General features: G+C 50.3%; 3 protein-coding genes across 4 annotated transcripts; 2 read left to right on the top strand and 1 right to left on the bottom strand.

Moving 5' to 3' along the window:
- The first annotated feature begins 696 nt into the window (after window positions 1–696).
- Window positions 697–11333, top strand: Root (ciliary rootlet coiled-coil, rootletin). Its single transcript, XM_001358768.3, has 10 exons — window positions 697–782; window positions 3073–3573; window positions 3631–4890; window positions 5975–6126; window positions 6191–7567; window positions 7715–7890; window positions 7945–9935; window positions 9998–10429; window positions 10491–10666; window positions 10728–11333. Exons 2-10 carry the CDS (start codon window positions 3073–3075, stop codon window positions 10789–10791), a joined length of 6129 nt encoding a protein of 2042 aa, XP_001358805.2. The 5' UTR covers window positions 697–782; the 3' UTR covers window positions 10792–11333.
- Window positions 11216–13670, bottom strand: GatB (glutamyl-tRNA(Gln) amidotransferase subunit B, mitochondrial). Its single transcript, XM_001358775.4, has 8 exons — window positions 13553–13670; window positions 13355–13496; window positions 13179–13292; window positions 12804–13119; window positions 12317–12741; window positions 12117–12253; window positions 11623–11746; window positions 11216–11566 (listed from the first exon to the last, which is right to left on the bottom strand). The coding sequence occupies exons 1-8, from the start codon at window positions 13612–13614 to the stop codon at window positions 11339–11341; spliced, it is 1548 nt and encodes a 515-aa protein (XP_001358812.3). The 5' UTR covers window positions 13615–13670; the 3' UTR covers window positions 11216–11338.
- A 212-nt stretch (window positions 13671–13882) lies between these two features.
- Tsc1 (tuberous sclerosis 1 protein hamartin) lies at window positions 13883–18243 on the top strand. 2 transcript variants are annotated; one of them, XM_001358776.4, is made up of 7 exons: window positions 13883–14033; window positions 14124–14487; window positions 14550–14806; window positions 14874–17235; window positions 17299–17456; window positions 17521–17650; window positions 17715–18243. In XM_001358776.4, exons 2-7 carry the CDS (start codon window positions 14394–14396, stop codon window positions 18035–18037), a joined length of 3324 nt encoding a protein of 1107 aa, XP_001358813.2. In that variant the 5' UTR covers window positions 13883–14033; window positions 14124–14393; the 3' UTR covers window positions 18038–18243. The 2 variants fall into 2 exon arrangements, with proteins under 2 accessions (XP_001358813.2, XP_015037390.1); XM_015181904.2 differs by having other exon boundaries at window positions 17733–18243.
- The last annotated feature ends 35 nt before the right edge of the window (window positions 18244–18278 follow it).

Consider the following 18278-nt stretch of genomic DNA (forward strand, 5'->3'; position numbering starts at 1 on the left):
ACTTGCAACGTGGCCGCTCGTACACCCCATCTACCATGATCTAAACGCTTTCCTTGGGCTCAACCGACCGCATTCGGTATATGCTTCGAGGCACGATTTGCATTTGTTGCTCGCTGGCACGCCAAAAGCATAATTGTGAGTGGAGTGGAGTTCCACTCTCTGGCGGCACCAGAGGCTTCCCTGCCGACTGGGGAGCGTGGCGCGCAATCAATCGCGGTTGCTGGGGGCAACCAGGAATTTGTTAATTCAATGTTTATTCTACCCCAAACCCTGCCTCTGGGAGCTATGCAAAACTGCAGTTTCGAGACGGAACAGAGACCCTAATGGACGCAAGAGAAGCCATCCATCCTTCGCCTGTGTCTTTATGTAAGTTGGCACTGTATCGAGTCCTGTGTTGGCGCTCAGTTGGTTTAGTTCCTTGAATCCAGACAGTTCAGAGGGCGGTCCCTTCCACTTGGACGCATTGTTAGGCTCTGATTAACTTTCCCTCCGAAGGCGCATTAGTTGCGTATTTCCGCCTTTCGCGGAATTTGTGTCAATTGCCACCAAGGCAGAAGGAGGAGGAGGACCCTTGGAGGCGCTCGTGATAGCTTGATGAGTACTCAATTGGCGCTTAATCAGTTAACAGCATTTTTGTGGCGCGCGTAAGGCTCGTGTGCCTCGACAAAAACGTTTCGACTACGTTACCAGCCATTTCGAAAAGTGTTTTAAAACTTGTGAAACGCTTAAAAGTGTGAAATACATATATCGGTGGAATACAAGTACCATTTATCCAGTGAGAAGTAAGTTTCAAAAGCCTGTGACTAATATTTGGGCTACTCATAAAGAAGTGACTGTAAAATGAAATAAAACAAGTTCTAGTTTAATTGAAAAAATATGTTTGTATTCCCAAGAGTCCAAGCCCAGTTTTGCTCAGATCATTTTGTGCGGCTACTGATTAAACTATAATTGACTTATTCAATAATATGGTTATATTGATAAGGCGGTTCAATTCCATGACAGGATCAATTTAATAGTTGATGCAGCTCTCGGAAACTATAATTTTATATAACTGACAGCTCAAAAAAATGCAAAAATACTAGGGAATTGGTACGAGTTTTATATCACTAATAAATAACGACTACAATATTCAAATAATTCGTCTAATTCTGTTTGGCTTCAGCGTTCACTTAGTTTTTCAGAGTATTGTAATTAAATTAATGGTAATGTTATTAGATTTCCAAAAATTTAAGGAAACATTAAGGTGTTTCTAATGTTTGAATACTGGTAGTTATCCTAATATTTGATTACTAAACTCATGGGCTATTCAGCATAACGCTGAAAATAGGAAAAAGGAATAAATGCTTTGGCTTTTGGTTAATTTTTAACTGGAGTTTTCTTTGTCTGTGCAAACTGGATAGATATAATGATACAGTCTTCCTGTCTCTTGTCAATGTCCTCCTTCACCACCAAATGCTCATTCGAGTATATTATCAGCTCAGTTGTGGCCTTCAGGATATTTTCAGTAGAACTTTCCACCAGAAAAGTAAGACAAACTATGAAAACGATATGTAACGAGGATAACCAATGCATATAGAGTCGAAGGACCACACGAGGGCAATTCCAATGATCGGTACCCCAGGTCCTCGGGATTCTCGTAGTACGTGCTTCGGCTGAACCATGAAGTGGCCTAAGCGATGCCAACCGAGGGGTTCTTCTGCATAACGCGTGACAATTATAACTGAACTGGTAGCGTTTTTGCAGGAAAGATAAAACTATCGAGGAAAATTATAACTAAACTGAATATTAAACGAATAAATAATGTTATCTGGATGCAGCACCATGTTGACTTTGTGGTAGGCCTTTTGGATCTCCTGCAACGTTGCCTCAGGGCCCACATTCCAGATCCTGAAGGGATTCAAGATTTCTACCCTTTTCTCGAACTGGATTGGCACTCGCAGAATCCATGGCTGCAAAAAGGATGGACCAATTCGAATGGACCTTCGACAGTCCAGTGTTCTTTTGCTGGCATCGTCACGGAAGCGTGAATCAAGAATCTCTTTTTCCCACACAAAATTCTTTTGATACACAATATCTAAAAACACAGTCATTCTAATATTTAAGATTATTTTGCAAAAGAAACCGATGAACTCCTTTTCTGAAGGTTTTTCCCAGTCATAATCTCTACTATCTGTTCCATCGATTGAACATAAAGTCTTCCAGCTCCACTTATAAACAAAGTAGAAATATATTTATGAACAATTCACGATCTCCATTAAAATATAGCCATTATAATGAGACATAAACTTGTACTCGCACTCGTGCAAGTATCTCTCTATCTTCGATTAGAACTAAAATAGAAAGTCCTGCCAATCTGTTCAGCGATTGCATGCCAAATCATAGTCGAAATGTTATTTTGTTTTTACTGTTTGCATAAATGTCATTGGTGGTACCGAGAGTAGGGTGGAGGTGGCATGGAGATGGAGATGGGGTCAGAGGGCACAGCATAAGAAGCTCAAAATTAGAAGACGCATTCGTGTCAAAAGAAGTTTCAACAACGAAGGAAATATTGTTTATTAAAATAAATACGAGGACACGGAATTATGATGCGACTCCTTAATGGGAGAACGAGGAGTGGGGGAGGTTGGCAGGGTCCTTGGAGGGGAGCGACAGTAAACACAAAACACTCGCTGTCCTGGTGACAGACGGTACAATGCGTGTCCTCAAGTGGATTTCAGAAATATCATTCGGCTTGTATGGATCGTTTCTTCATAATGAGGGGGGCCTGGGGGCTGGGTTCCTGGAACTTGTTTATTTGCGAGGAATCCTCGGCCGCCTGCTTTTTGGGGGCTGTCATGGTGACCCCTTTCCCGGGGTCTGGGAACATGGCAATGTGTGTGTGGCACGGCAGGGTCGTGGCTCATGGCGCCCGGAACAAGTTAATAAATCAATTTGAGGAAACTTATTGAGGCGCGAAAGTTTCGTTTGGGAAAAAGTTTTCCCCCTAATGCACACGCAACGCGAAACCGCAAAGCAATTTCTAACCGGAAAGGAATCCCAGAATTGAAATCAGTTTTCGCTCCCAATCCACAGATGCAGGCGTATCGCGATAACTTCAAGCAAACGCCCTGCCCATCGGCCGTCGACCTTCAGGCGGCGTCATCGTCGTCGGCCGCGGCACCACCCCCACATCCACCTTCCTCCAACGCCTCCACGCGCCTGCCCTTCTCGCGCCTCCAGCGGGGGCGTGACCGAGACCCATCGGCCAGTGGCTCAGGCATCCTTACACCCAGAATGATGAGCCCCGGGCCCCAGCCCACAGCGGGCGCCGGAGAGACCTCCACTGCGCTGCTGCGTCAGAACCAGGAGCTGCGGCAACGCCTGGCGGACGAATCGCACAGCTATCGGCGACGCCTGGACACCTACAAGCAGGCGCAGCACAATCAGGCGAATCTCGTGAGCCGCCTCCAGTCCAAGATCCAGCAGTACAGACAGCGATGCAGCGATCTGGAGGATCGCATGCACGAGACCATCAAGCCGACGATGGCGGCAGGACCCAAGCTGACGACAGGACCCACCACCAGTCAGGTCTTGGTGAGTATCGGATTGGAGGAAGCAACCTATAACCATCTAATTTGTATCCTTTGACAGTGCTCTACATCCTTGACCCTTGGCGGCCAGAACAGTCTGCCCTGCAGCTCCTCTCTGGACTCACCACCGCCCAGCTGCAGTCGGGACTATGGCCATGAGGACGGCACCAGCGAGCTCTGCCGGAAGTTGGAGGAGGAGCATCTACGCTGCGAGCAGATCCTGGCCCAGAACAATGCCTTGCGGCAGCAGCTGGAGGAGTCCAATCGCACGAACGAGGCGCTGACCAACGATCTGCAGAAACTGACCAACGACTGGTCGGGGCTGAGGGACGAGCTGCTCATCAAGGAGGATGAGTTCAAGGAGGAGGAGCAGGCCTTCAAGGACTACTACAACAGCGAGCACAATCGCCTGCTGAAGATGTGGCGCGAGGTGGTGGCCGTGAAGCGCTCCTTCAAGGAAATGCAATCGGCCATGAAGCAGGAGGTGGCCAAGATGGGCCAGGAGATTAGCTGCGTGGGCAAGGACATCAATGGGTGCACTGCCTCGGTGGCCTTCACGCAGCAGCAGGCCAAGCGGGCGGCCGACGAGGAGCTAAAGCAGTCCCATCGCATCAGCGACGAACTGCAGCATCAGCTGGCCACGCTCAAGGTCCAGTACGAGAGTGCGCGGCACGAGATCATGGAGCGTGATCAGCGGCTGCTCGAGCTGATGAATCAGCTGAAGAAGCTGGAGGATCGGTGCGGCCAGGCCGAGTCCCAGGCGGCGCTGGCCAGCCGCTACAGCGACGAGATCGAGCGGCTGAACAATTCCATGCGCGAGATTGCGCAAGCCGTCGTTCAAGATGCCGAGAATGCGGATCGCGAGGCAGACGCTGAGGTCACCGGCGGGGCCATGCAGCACATGCATCTGACGCGTGATGCCGCCTCCGCGGCTGGTACCGGTACCGGCACTGCCGGTGGAGGTGGCGGTGGCAAATCTCCGCGTCGCAATTCGACCCGAGCGTCCCAGGCCTTCGCCGAGGGCACCATCTCCGCCGTCCAGGCGGCCCTCCACAAGTACCAGCTGGCCCTCCACGACATCCAGGTGAAGTTCCAGCACACCAGCGAGACGCTGCGCTCCACCAAGTCCCAGCTGGACACCAGCGAGGGCACTAAGCAGCTCCTAACCACCAAGATGCAGCAGCTCACCGAGAAGCTGGACTCGAGCAACTCCAAGCTCTCGGAGCTCCTGCAGGAGCGTGAAAGCCTCCAGAAGAGCCTCGACGATGTCCGCACCCAGAAACAGCAGTCGGAGATGGGACGCGCTGATATCAATAACGCGGTGAGTGGGTGTCAGAGCCACAGATAGTCACAGTCGGATGAGAGATAACTCGAAAAGTCTGATCTCAGATCAACCCATAGATTCTACAAATGTTTCCAAGTGAAATTTCTGTTGATCTATATTTTTTACACATTTAACTCCGGGATGAGGTCACATGCACTCGGGAACGGTTGAAAACGTAGACGCTTTTAGGGAGGTGCTCTATGAACCTGGATGATTGGTAGACTAAGATAGATAGGAAGAGATAGATAGATATATAGACAAGTAGATGGATAGATATATCAATAGATGGATAGGTTGGATAGAAAGGAATATATGTAGATTGTAGGTATGAATATACATAGAACGAAGGGAAGATAGAAAAATGGTATAACAGAGGATAACTATAGAAATAAGTATCTACAGAATATTAAGAAGATAGATAAATAGAAAGATGGTAGATAGGAGGATGGCTAGATTGAGTTTCGTGGATAGGAATCGATAGGATCGATAAATAGATATGTGGTAGATGCTCGTTAATAGGTTGCTAAAGTACTGTAATAGCTGAACCTAACATATTTAAATAAATTAATATAATTACTAGTAATATTTACGACAAATTTATATATAGATGAGAATGATATATCCACAGATACATATAGGTATGGTACAGTGAATAGAAAAAGTATAGTTAGAACATAAAGACAGGCATTATATATCCATCCATATATAGATTTATTTAGAAATAGATTATACTGTATTGTATTTTGGGTTCTACCTGATAGATCTGCTTATACGAGACGTCTATAGTATAAGCAAACTTGACATCGATCTATATGTAGGTAGACATGTACAATATAGAGATGAATTGATAGACCCATAAGCCGACTTAACAGATAGCTAATGAAATATATAGAAAGAAATTTAAGTGTTATTTAATAGGGCTGTCTGGCTTTGAAGGTAAAGCTGCATACGCAGCACAAAATAAAGCCTAGTAAAGCGAAAACGTGCATATTTGCTCGCCCTAAAAATAGCCAACAAAAAGTAGTATTCCATAATAGCATTGATCTGTATTGGATCTGTATAACAACCTTTTTTCCTTTAGTTTGAGAGTCTCAGCGGGGAGTACGAGAAGCTGCAGCTGAACTATGGAAAACTACAGAAGCGCCTCGACTCCATGGAGGAGGACAAGAAGGCCGTGGAGCTGGAGATACAGCGGATACTGAAGGACAAGAATATAACCGAACTGAATCTGAGGTATGTAGATATGTCATTAAATAGATACATAGTGTAGTTACATAGACCTCTGAAATTTGAACAGATCCGAGGAGGATCGAAGCAGTCGCTTGAGGGAGGAGACCATCTCGCTGCGCGAGGAGCTCAATCGCGTGAGTCTGAACCGGGATTTGTTGGAGCAGCAGCGGATCGAGTCGGACAACCTGATTTGTCTGCTGGAGAAACAGAAGTCGGACCTAGAGTATGATCTCGATAAATTGCTGATGGAGAAGTGCGATTTGCAGGAGAAGCACGAGAAGCTGTCCAGCAACAGCTGCTCCACCAGCGACGAGCTGAAGTCCGTGCAGAACTGCCTGATGGAGGCTCAGGAGGAGCGCAAGAAGCTGCGCCTCCAGTCCGGCGATCAATCGAATGAGATCGGGGAGCTGAAGAAGGAACTGGCCGTGCTGGACAAGGCGCGCCTGGAGCTGGAGACGGACAATCTCTCGTACAGCGAGAAGCTGAAGTGCCTGCAGCTGGAGAAGGAGAAGATCCTGCAGGACTTGGCCTGCGTCACAAGAGATCGGGGCGACATCCACAACCAGCTTACGGCCATGTGCCGCAAGAAAGAGGCCCTCAACGAGGAGCTGATGCGCACGCGGCAGCGACTCGAACAGACGACAGAGACGAACAGCCGCCTCAATCGTAACCTCGAGGAGATGGTCAAGGATGTGGAGGAGAAGCAGGTGGTGATTGATCTGCACGAAAAGGACTCACATCGCCTCAACGAACTCCTGGCCGCCCTCCGCTCTGAGAAGGAGTCCCTCGAATCGGTGCTCTTTGACACAAACACCTCGCTGGAGGCCACCGAAGAGAAGCGCAGCCAACTGGAACGTGATCTCCAGGAGGCACTGGTCCGGGAGGAGTCGCTGAAGAACCATGTGGCCCGCCTGCAGAAGGACCTGGAGATGTGCCAGCGCAAGGCCCAGGAGACCAAGACGCAGCTCCTCAATGCCGCCCGCGCCGCCGAGAGTGATTTCAACCAGAAGATCGCCAGTCTCCAGGCGGCCGGCGAAGACGCTGCCAAGCGACATGGCGACGAGGTGCTGCAGCTGCGCAATGCACTCGAAAAGCGTATGCAGCAGGCTCTGCAGGCCCTCCAGACCGCCAAGGACGATGAGATCGAGAAGCTGCAGGAGCGTCTGGCCACGCTCCAGGCGCACATCGAGAGCCTAGTCCAGCAGCATGAGGAGGCCCTGATCCGGGCCGAGAGCGAGAAGCAGCAGGCACTGCTCATTGCCCATCGCGACAAGCAGGCGGTGGCCGAGCGCCTGGAGTCCGTCTCCCGGGATCTGAAGACCGAACAGGAGTCCCTGGATCGCAGCAAACGGGAGGCCAATGCCCGCGATGAGAAGCAAAGGGCGGCCATTGCCCAACTCAAAGATGAGATGGTACAAATGCGCACCAGGGATGAGGAGCACCAGTGAGTACTGCAAAGACCTGTCCTTAAAGGATAGGGGATTGACGTAGAAGATCAAGATCATTCAAGAGGTTTTTGATGTTTTGACTCCGATCTCTTAATCGTATAAATATATATGATATAAATTTCATCTTTCCACCCTCCAAATAGAATCAAACTGGAGGAATGCATTCGAAAGCAAGAACTGCAGCTGTGCAGCATTCGGGAAGAACGCGATACTCTGCGCCGCATGAGCGAGGAGCTGAAGATGGAGATCCGGCTGAAGGAGGACAAGATGGATGGCACCAATAACGAACTGCAGGATGCACTGCGCAAGACCAAAGAAGGTATTGTTCAATTGTTCTTCTGATGATCCAGTATTCATAGATTCTGTGCTGCAGGCGAGGGCTTCATAGACAGCTTGCGAAAGGAGCTGACGGACAGTCGCCGGCAGCTGGCGGACAGCAACATTGAGCGGGACAAGTACTCCAACAGCAACAAGGAGCTGCGCGATCATGTGAAGCGCGTGGAGAGCGCCAAGCGGGAGCAGGCCCGCGCCATTGAGGAGGCGTTGCAGAAGATCAGCAGTCTGGAGGATTCCAAGAACTCCCTAGAGAACGAACGCACTCGCTTGAGTACCATTCTCAAGGAGACGGAGAATCACTTTACTAAGACCACGCAGGAGCTGAATGCCACGAAGGCGTCGCTGCAGAAGGCCCAGGTGGAGTTCGCCCAGAAGGACGAGGGTGGCAAGGAGCTGCAGTGCAAGCTGGTGGCCGAGGTGGAGCTGAAGGAGCGCGCCCAGCAGGAGCTGTGCCAGATCAAGAAGCAGCTCTCCGATCTGGAGGCGAACCTCTGCGCCACGCGCCAGGAGCTGGCCCGTGCCCGGTGCCACAGCAACCAGGAGGAGCACCGCTTCCATGCCCGCGAACAGGAGGTGGCCCAGCGCATGGAGGAGGCCCGCGGGCGGGAGAAGCGTCTCGAGGATCAGAAGCACAATCTGGAGGTCTGCCTGGCCGATGCCACGCAGCAGATCCAGGAGCTGAAGGCCCGTTTGGGCGGTGCTGAGGGCCGCATCCGCGCCCTGGACGAGCAGCTCTCCTGCGTGGAGCTGCACAAGCGGGACACCGAGCAGAAGCTCTCATCCGTGGTGCACACGCTCCGCCGGATCGCCGGCATCCAAGTGGACGGCAGTGTGAATCTATCGCATCGCCTGCTCAGTCCTTCCAGGCGGTTCAGTCCGTCACGCAGTGTGGGCGACTACGATGCCAGGAGCTCCTCCCAGTGCCCGGATGCACCGATCGATGTGGATCCGGACCTGGTGCGGAAGGGCGTGCGGAATCTCATGCATCAGGTGGCCCAGCTGGAGAGGGAGAAGGATGACTACAAGTCACAGCTGGGGGCCGCCAAGAAGCAGCTCCAGGATGCGGCCGAGCAGCAGCTGCGCTGCGATGCGAAGTTAAGCAAACTCCAGGCCATGCTCCGGAACCTGCAGGAGGAGAAGAGCAACCTGGAGACGGAGCGCAAGATGAAGATATCAGCCATCTATGCCCTGGAGGAGAAGCTCAAGCAGCGCAGCGACGAGTGCCAGATGCTGCGCGAGCGTTTGGCCCAAACGGAGATGCAGCTGGCGGCCACATCCGAGGAGAATGGCCAGAACGAGGAGCGGCTGGAGAAGTGCCGCCAGCAGTGCTCCAAGCTGGACAACGAGAAGCGGCAGCTGCAGGAGGAGCTCGCCAAGGTTGAAGGACGCGCCAGCAAGCTGGATCTCCAGCGGGTGGCCATGGAGGGGGATCTCACACGCCTGCAGATGGCCCTCCAGGAGAAGGACTGCAGCATTCGCCAGCTATCCGAGCGACTGGAGAACCAGAACCGTGCCCTGACCCAGCTGGAGGATCGCTGCACCTCTCTCAAGTCCACCGTGGATCAGTTGAAGGAACGCCTCCAGAAGTCCGCCGTCAGCGAGACCCAACTCCGGGGCGAGATCAAGACCCTGCAGAAGGAGCTCTCCGAGCAGGGACACTGCTCGCAGGCCAACGAAGACAAGCTGAAGCTGCTTCAGAAATCCCTACAGACCGCCGAGAATGAGAAGCGCATTCTCACCGAACGCCTGGACAGCTCCCAAACGAACCTGAATGAGCTGCGACGCAGCCAACAAGCCCAACTCGATGGCAACCAGCGGCTGCAGGATCAGGTCACCGATCTGGAGGTCCAACGATCGGCTCTCGAGTCGCAGCTGAGGATTGCCAAGTGGAATCAGGAGTCCGGCGGCGACAAGGGTCTGAGCAATGGCAATGGCAACGGCGCTGGCGGCGAGGAAGAGCTCAGCAGGCAGCTGAAATCCTCCCAGAGGGAGAAGTCCGAGCTTCGTAGCAAACTGCAGACACTTCAGGTGGGTTTCCGTGTGATCTTTACACCCCTCCCTGTTCTTTAGCTTTTCTGATTCCATTCCAGGACAAAGTCAAGCAATTGGAATGCGAGCGAAAGAGCAAATTCTCGGGCGGCAGTGCCTACGATCGTGCAGAGAAATCCAATTCCTACTATGGTGGTGGGGGTGGGGCCGCAGATTCAGGGGAATTCGACTCGAATCGCTATGATGCGGGAGGCACCGGTGGAGGAGGTGGTGGCTCCTACAGCTGTGGTCTCGATCACAGTGTGATCGAGCAGGAGACCCGCGACCTGCGTCTCAAGGTGCGACGCCTGGAGACCCTGCTGGCAGAGAAGGAGTCCGAGTTGGCGAGGGTGAAGGCGCGCATGAACGACAGCGCCAAGTGTATGGATGGCATTGACACGGAGCGCTATCGTAGTGCCCAAATGCATGCCGAAAAGGTGCTGGATGTACGCGAGCAGTCCCACCGACAGCAAGTGCTGCGACTGGAGAATCAGGTGGGTGTCAAACCGTGGTCAGTCTGAACTATCCACTTACTTGGGATATCCTTCTCCATAGATCTCGATGCTGAGGGAGCAGCTGGCGCAGGAGGCCAAGCGGCGGCAGCAGTATGTGCTGCGCAGCTCGAAGGCGAATCGGGAGATGCAGCATCTCCGCAGTACTCTGGGGGACTCTCTGCGCAATGTCTCCCAGCATCCAGTGGATGCTCATCTGCTGGAAAGCGAGAGCCGACGGTGAGGATCTAGCTGGAATCTCCTCACGGTCATATGTTTCTTTTATACTCTTTTTTTGCAGTCTCGATTCGGCTGTTTCCATGAGCCTACCTCCGTCGACCTGTCGGGACTACGATCGCGATTAGAGAGGATTTCCTTTAGGGTTGAACTTGATCCCGCCAAGATGGTGTACTGTAATGCTCACTGCCATTTGCATTTACTTAGAGACGCTTCCTAGGAGTACCAAAAACAAAACCACAATCACAAACACCACCCCCCCCCCCAACCATCCATGCCCTAAGGGTGCTCTAGTCGCATTTGTGTTGAAAATCATAAACCGCATTTAGTACAATTCTAGCTATTGATTGTCTGCCCCGATAGACAATCGAATATAGTGCGTCCCATTTACCATCCAAATCGCATTTTGGGCCGATCCTACTATCGTATACACTCACAGGGTCACAAGTTCCGATTCTCCCAGGAGCCAGGGAGAACGCCGAACCGAAACAATATCTCACGATAATTTACATCATTCGCATTTCTATAAAACACCGAAACTAGTCAGCACAATACAAGGCAAAACATATTTAATCCCTAGCATATCTAAACCTATATACAGTGCGGACTGCAAACGACTGCATGTTTTATAATCTATATACAAGAGAAATACACATCTATTGAACACAAACTGCCTCACTTCTTTGCGGCTTTCAGCATCTTCTCCAGGCACTCCACGACACTCTTCATGTTTGCCTTTTGCCCAGAGATCTTGGCCACCTCCCCGACGATGGCAAACAGCGCCTTGGTCTTGCCTTTGTGGTATTGCAGCACGGCCTTGGGCTGGTTGGAAATGGCCTGCTGGCATAAGGCTTCGATGGTTTCCAGATCGCATATCTGCTCCAGACTGTGCTGCTTAATGAGCTGGCGAGAGGATCAAAGATTAGGGATTGTTTGCAAGGAGGCGTTCAGTGACTCACCTCATTCACCTTTGCTGTGGGATTTGTGTGCAGCAGTTGTATGAGCTGGCGAGCTGCCTGAAGATTAATCTGTTCAGAGTGCAGGCCCTTAACAATGTTCTTTAGATCACTGTCTGTTATGGAACTAAACAAATCATATGCAACATAAAAAAGTGTTCTTTAAGCCTCATTTCCTTTAACCAAAGACTATACAATTACCAAGATGTTTTATATAGCACAAAAAATCAAAATGCCCCGTAGACATAGTGCGAGCGTTTGGTTTCAGTTTGCTTCAGCAACTTCTTTTGTTTTTGGTTTTTTGGGACCGACTTTTTCAGCTCAGCTTCCTGAGGCATTGAGAAACAGACGAAGTCTAGTTGGCAGCGGTCGGACAGCACAAGAGATAATTGAAGTACCAGAAAACGGCCCGTACCACGAGGCATCGAACGAATATTGAAATGAAATTGGCTACTGACTCAACATCTTGGTATCATATAGTCTTTGCTTTAACCTACCAGTCTTCAATATCCAAGTTAGATTTATTGCAATAAGTTAGCAGGTCATTAATGAGAAAGTTTGAGGTGACTTTTGTGGGCACATCACTGAGATCCTTCGATATTTTTAAGAAATAATCCAACAGAATGGGTTCGTTCTGGAAATAGTCACCCGTTTTAAAAGGTTTCGCGAGCACAATACGATGTTTTCGTTCACTTACCACCAAAATAATGGCGGTCTCCGCATTCAGCTGGTACTGTTCCATTAAACGTTGGCGAGTATCTTCTGGCAGTTCGGGGATTTCTTCGCTAAGAGCTGCCACAGACACGAGATCCTCTGTTGACTTGGAGCCAGGTTTGAGGTTTAGATGCAGCGGCGGTAGATTTGGTTCCGGCATGAAGCGATAATCTTGCAGCACTTCCTTGTCACGCATGGCCACAGTGCGTCTGTGTTCCGCATCCCAGGAGCGTGTCTCATTGGTTATGACACCTCCCTGGGCCACAGCCTCGAGCTGTCTATGTATTTCGAAGGTGATTGCCTGAGAAATGCTGCGAACCGAGCCAATATTCTTGACTTCAGTTCGTACACCCAGTGGATCGCCTTCCTGGTGAATGGATATATTCGCATCCACACGCAGAGCACCCTCTGAAAAAGGGTTAGAAATAATTTTGAAACCATTTTATATGCGGAGTAGGAATAGCAGCTACCTTCCATTTTGCAGCTGCAGGTCTGCAGACGCCTTAGTATCAGCATCAGTTCCTTGACCAACGATGCTGCCTCCTCGCCAGTCTCCAGATCTGGGGCAAATACCAGCTCCATCAGTGGCAGGCCGGCGCGATTAAGATCCACTAAACTTCTCTTGAGCTGCTCATCGTGCAGTGATTTGCCACTGTCCTGCTCCAATTGGAGTTGCAGCAATTGAACAGACTTGTAGTACACCTTTTTGCCAGGTGTTATCACGGGAAAAGTCATTTTGCCATTGTTTGCCAAAGCCGCACGCTGCTGTGTGATCTGATAGCCATTCTGGAAGACCCCGAAAAGGGTAAATACAACGAAAAGTTGTGAGAAATCAATTTACTTACTGGCAAATCAGCATAGAAGTAATGCTTGCGATCAAACATGGATACTTCATTCACCTGGCAGCCAAGAGCCAGTGCGGTTTTTATTCCAGACTCGACGCACTTTCGATTGAGCACCTGGAGAAGGAAAGAATATTTTTACTACAGAACACTACAGTACTATATATAGTTGTCCTCACCGGCAGTGTGCCTGGTATGGATGCATCGAAATAAGCAACCGATGTGTTTAGGGCCGATCCGAAGTGTGTGCCGCTGCCGGAGAACAATTTTGAGGCGCTGGAAATTTGTGCGTGCACCTCCAATCCCACAACGCTTTTCCATCTGCAGTGCCAAGCAAAGTTATAACTAGCTTTAATTGGTAATACTTTCGTTCATACCGTTTGGGAATCTGTGCTAATTTCGGCTGCGTGGACAGTCGCCGGATTATTAAATAATTCATTTTGTAAATATAGTTGTCAAACCATTGAGGGCGCTATCGATAGTATCGATGGTTGTGCTATCGAGCTACTAGCGGTCGCTTCGCCATTTTGTCTCTATTCAGAGCGAAGATTTCATAGTTTTTATGTTTTGAAAAGGAAGTTTATAAATAAAATGTTTAATTTTGAACAATTTTTATTTAATTTCGCTTGAAAAATAGCCATTAAAAGACTTAATGATACTATCGATGACTTAAATCATTCCATTAAAAACTATCGTAAATATTTGTAAATACGGAATTCGATAACATATCGATGGCGAACAGCTGGAATCTATTAAAAAAATCGAGAGAGATAGAACCCGATTGGCCAAATAATAGAAAAACGCGAAATATTTACATTTTTTCAAGACAAACATGTAAAAAAGATGAGACTAGCAGAGGTAAGTGAATAAAGACTTCGACGAAGGCCACCAGCACTGTGTGGTGCATCAAACTGTGCAAAAGATTTTATGCAAACGCTTGTTAATCAGTTGACAACGACGAAGAAGAGAAAAAGCACACGCAGCTCTGCAAACGACAACCACGACGACGACGACGACGACAATTGGTTGCTTGGAGTGAGTGGACGAGTGCAGCACCCATCATCCAGGCAGTGGAGCACAAGCAGCAGCAGGAATACTGTTAGGTGGAGCACCAATACGCTGCAGAGGAGCGGATCAGTGGAGAAGGCCGAAAAAATCAATCACAACTAAAAATCAAAACACGACCGCAGGTAGAAGTTGCACCGAATACACTCCACCATGGACTTTGAAAAGATATTCCACGACTTGGAATCGAATCAGACGCTCGAAAATGAGGAAGCCAAGAAGAAACTTGTGGAGCTTTTCACGCAGAGTGAGTGCACGGCAGGCTTTAATTTACATGAAAATTGTTACCATTTGTTTGCCATTTGTTAGATAAGGAAACGTGGGCTGTGAACTTTATGCTGGACTATTTCTTCAAAACTGGATCTCAACGCATCCTGGACGTCCTGGTCAAGGCCCAGAAGCCGCACGATTGCTACATCTTCGATCGCCTGGACGCGTGCCTGAACAAGCCACAGCACCGAGTGCAGGGCTTGCAGGTATTCTGCTTCATCGTCCGACACCATCCAACCTGGCTGTACAAAATAGAAAGTCATCGGCTTATCAAAACCGTCTTCAATCTGCTTACGGTGAGTAAACTGTGAGCCATTTGCATTCTTCGGATATTCTGATATATTGAATGCACTCCTATTGCAGCACGAGAAGGAGATTGTGCCCCTGATGAGCGCCCTGTTGTGCATCATTACGCTGCTGCCAATTATACCTAATTCGATGCCGAATTTCTTCAACTATCTGTTCGAGGTATTTGGCCACCTGGCCTCGTGGAAGCTGCAGAACAGCAAGAGTCTGCCCGACGAGAAGCTTGTCCATCTGCAGTTGGGGCTGCAAATGCTGTTCCATCGGCTGTACGGCATGTATCCGAACACCTTTATGGCCTTCTTGGCAGAGTTCATCAAGAAGGGCAATGGCGGCGGCGTATTTCAGCATACGATTAGGCCATTGCTGGACACGGTCCGTGTGCATCCTATGCTGCTGACCGACACTCCCGAGACTGAGGTCAATAATACGCGATGGAAGGAAATGGAGCCCCATGACGTGGTCATGGAGTGTGCCAATCTGTCGCTGCCCGTCCTCCAGCCCGAGTCGAGCAATGACGACAACAGCTATGCGTATCCCATGACTCCGGGCTATAGCCGGATGACCTCAAACACCTCGAACACCGAGGGATTTCCCTTCCAACTGGGGAGGGACTTCCACTACAGTCGAAATTCCATCACCCGCTTCGACTCGTCGGCTTCAGGGGAGCTGGGGGCCATTTGGAGTCCACAAAATGAAATTCTCGCCACCAGCAGCGCCATCCCTCTGACGCCTACCACATCGTTTATATTGCCGCTGCAGCCATCGATGAACTCCCAGTTGTTGATCGGAATGACGGGCTCCTCGCCCCCAGAGGCTGCTGTGGAGGCCACGCCGGAGACAACGCCTCTGAAAGACCTGAGGGAGCTGAAACAGCCGCAGCATGGCCTGGCCATGGCCAATTCCCATGCCGTACGGGCCATTTTTCCCTCCAGCCAACCCTCGTCGCCGATGCGCAAGGATCTACAGAATCAGTTCAATTTCCCGGACATCAGTCGAGAGGCCGAAGAGGGCACCACCAAATTTTTGGAGACCACACGAGTGACGACGGCATACGATCGTCGACTGCAACAGGTCATTCAGGACAGGCACAGCCTGCACGCCCAGCTGGATCAGCAGCGATCCCTATCCAGTGTCCTGCCGGAAATGAACCTGAACTCGGAACTAACGCTGGGGGCTGGGACTGCAGCTGGAAGCCCATATCATGGCCCATCTCAGGAGGTGACGGCCCTATGCGGCGAATGCAACGAGACGGACCGCAACATGTGCAGCGACGGGGGCCTCCACATGCCCACCAGCCGTTCCATGCACACCATGCTGCAGCAGAGGAAGCGAAGAAATCGAATGGCCAGTTACAGCGGCAACGAAACCTGCTCCGATGGCAGAAATACGGCGGCCAAAAAGGCATCATTCAGCGTCGAGGCTGACAATCCGATACGCAGGGCCAAGTCTTGTTCGGCTCTGGCAGGGCTGCTGCTGCAGCAACAGCAAGAGGCGAACGATGATGAGGCCGATTGTCCTGCGGGTGGACAGAGGCGGGAGAATGGAACGACGCAAAAGACTGGCAGCCGCTTGCAACGCAGCGGCAGAATTTTGGCTATGGCAATGGTTGCACCCAAGGAGCAGCCGCCAAGAAGTTTCACAAACGCGACCACCCAGACGCTGGAGGGAGCGCTGCCCCTTCAATACGAGAACTGGATGATTGAGCTGCTGTTCGAGTGCAAGGAGCAGCGTAACAACTACGAGCGGAGTCTGCTCTATCCCCAGGACATACTGGAGGAGTACATCAAGCGGGGCATCAGAGCCAATGAGTCTTTCGATGCCGAGCAGTGCAAGCTGCTGTGCCTGCAGCTGGAGTACGAAAGCTACCGACGCTCTATCCATGCGGAGAGGAACCGTCGCCTCATGGGACGCAGTCGGGACAAGCGTAGCCTGGAGATGGAGAGGGACCGCCTGCGCGAGCAGCTCAAGAACTTCGATGCCAAGAACAAGGACCTCGCCAGCAAGATGGACAACGCCATGCGATTAAACAATGAACGCCAGAAGAGCCACCAAGAGGAGCTGGCCGAAATGAAATCCAAGTACCAGCACGAGCTGGAGGAGAAGAAGTGCCTGCGGCAGGCTAACGATGATCTGCAGACGCGCCTCACCTCGGAGATGGCCCAGCACAAGGAGATGAAGTACGAGCTGGAGTCACTGCGTGGCCAGGTGTTCAGCCTCAGTACAGAGCTGCAGCATGCTCAGCTCCAAGCAGATCTCGGACTGCAATGCAAGCAAGAATTGGCCCGCCTCGAGGCCGAGTTCATCATCATGGGTGAGGTCCAAGTGCGATGTCGTGATCGTCTGGCCGAGATTGACAACTATCGAGCACGCGACGAGGAGCTGCAAATGCTCCAAGAGAGCAGCCATCTGGAGCAGAAGGGTATGAATCAGGTTTCTCCTCGTTGTAGGCTTTTTTCTTAAATTCATTTTTAACATTTAACAGATCTGAGGCACAGCCTGGACGAGAAGACATCACAGCTGGAGAGCATGAAGCATAGGATTAGCGATCTGCAAGCACAGTTGACCAACAGCGAGAAGGCCTTGACGGAGCAGAAGCGACTCCTGAGCACTGTCAAGGATGAGTATGAGGAAAAGTTCAAGGTACGCTCAGCTGTTCTATATTGAAAGATCTTTAAATTTATATTGTGTGCCGTGTCGTTTTCAGGCAGTGAACAAGAAATACGATGTACAGAAGAAAATCATCATGCAGATGGAGGAGAAGCTAATAATGATTATGCAACAGCCCCAGGGAACCGTGGGACACAACACCTGCTCTCCGGACACAGACAGAACTGGTGAGTGTCTTGCGTACGCACAGTGTGTGGCAAGAATCTAAGCTAACAAAAGACCACCCTTCAGACATTGCCTCTTCCATAGAACGCAACTCTCCATTGTCCACCTCATTGGCATCGAGTGAGAGCCTGTCCGCGAGTTTGCGGTCAACGGAGCTTAAAAATCTGCAACAGCTGGTGGAGACAAATCCCTCTATACCGGAAGTGCCGAGCAGCGCAATGTACGAGCTGGCCTCCTCGGCTAGCACCGCCAATGCCATCAACATCACCAGCGGTGCGACGATAGTGCCGCATGCCCTGGAGCTGCCCTCAACATCAGCCAGTAGTCAGCAGACGACCCACCCACATCCACATCTACATCTGCAGCAACAGCAAATGGAGCAGCAATAGCAGCAGCATCATCAGTCAATGCACAGCCAAGATCCGCAGCCACAAATGCGTTTGTAAGAAAGAATTCAATTTTCTCGCTAACAAAAAAAAAAAACGAAAAAAAATATGTTCTAGGTTTTTCAAATTTTCATATTTCAGTTCAAAACTGTAACTAAAGTTAAATAAAATGCAGACTCCACGCAATAATTATAATGATTATATCAATATATAAATGTTTTTGAAATTTTAAATTGTTTAGCAC

Source organism: Drosophila pseudoobscura, chromosome 2 (assembly GCF_009870125.1).
Source record: "Drosophila pseudoobscura strain MV-25-SWS-2005 chromosome 2, UCI_Dpse_MV25, whole genome shotgun sequence".
NCBI lineage: Eukaryota > Metazoa > Arthropoda > Insecta > Diptera > Drosophilidae > Drosophila > Drosophila pseudoobscura.